This window comes from Mastomys coucha, unplaced genomic scaffold (assembly GCF_008632895.1).
Source record: "Mastomys coucha isolate ucsf_1 unplaced genomic scaffold, UCSF_Mcou_1 pScaffold6, whole genome shotgun sequence".
NCBI classification, from domain to species: Eukaryota; Metazoa; Chordata; class Mammalia; order Rodentia; family Muridae; genus Mastomys; species Mastomys coucha.
The window spans coordinates 126,631,240-126,632,159 of NW_022196912.1; the positions used below are offsets into that span (position 1 = coordinate 126,631,240).

Below are 920 nucleotides of genomic sequence, written 5' to 3' on the forward strand. Positions count from 1 at the left end.
AGCTCAACCTCGGGCAGCTGTCCCTCAGGCACCTTCACGCCCACCTGGCCGGCCTTGAGCTCCAGGTCGGCGGATGGCAGCTGAATACTCAGGTCAGGGATCTTCAGGTCGCCGTGCACGGAGGGCAGAGACTCCTCTGCGTCCACCTTGGGCGCACCTGCTTCAATAGAGTACTCCATGCTGGGCTTGCCAGGCACAGACACGCCGAAGGAGGGCATCTTGAACTTGGACATCTTGAACTTGCTCTCTTTGGCGGACATGTCCTTGTCGGCCAGGGCCAGGTCCCCCTCCAGCTTGGCGTCGGGTGCCCGGATGTCCACCTCCACACCGGGCAGGTACACATCCACGTCCTGGGGCCTCACCTCGCCCTTGGGGCCCTTCAAGTCCAGTTTGGGGCCCTTCACATCCACTTGGGGCCCCTTCAGGTCAACCTTGGGCATCTTGAGGCTGGGCATCTGCACCTTGGGCAGGTGGCCCTTCAGGCCGGTTGCAGCAGCAGCCTGTGAGGGCAACTCAACCTCGGGAATATTTCCCTCCGGGAGTTTCATGCCCACCTGGCCAGCCTTGAGCTCCAGGTCGGCAGAAGGCAGCTGAATGCTAAGGTCAGGGATCTTCAGGTCGCCCTGCACGGAGGTCAGGGCCACCTCCGCCTCCACCTTGGGCACATCCACCACCAGAGAGGCCTCCACGCTGGGCTTGCCAGGTGTGGACATGCCGAAGGAGGGCATCTTGAACTTGGGCATCTTGAATGTGCTGTCTTTGGCGGCCACGTCCATGTCGGCCAAGGCCAGGTCCCCATCCAGCTTGGCGCCGGACGCCTGGATGTCCACCTCCACACCAGGCAGGGACACATCCACGTCCAGGGCGCTCACCTCGCCCTTGGGGCCCTTCACGTCCACTTTGGGGACCTTCAGGTCCAC

At 63.0% G+C, this 920-nt stretch overlaps 1 protein-coding gene across 1 annotated transcript in view; it reads right to left on the reverse strand.

Annotated features, from left to right (window-relative positions):
• The window catches only part of Ahnak2 (AHNAK nucleoprotein 2), a 30,732-nt gene that overhangs the window by 8,407 nt on the left and 21,405 nt on the right, over window positions 1–920 (reverse strand). The window contains exon 10 of the mRNA XM_031357748.1: window positions 9–908. Coding sequence (XP_031213608.1) covers window positions 9–908 — 900 coding nt within the window. The remainder of the gene's footprint in view (window positions 1–8; window positions 909–920) is intronic.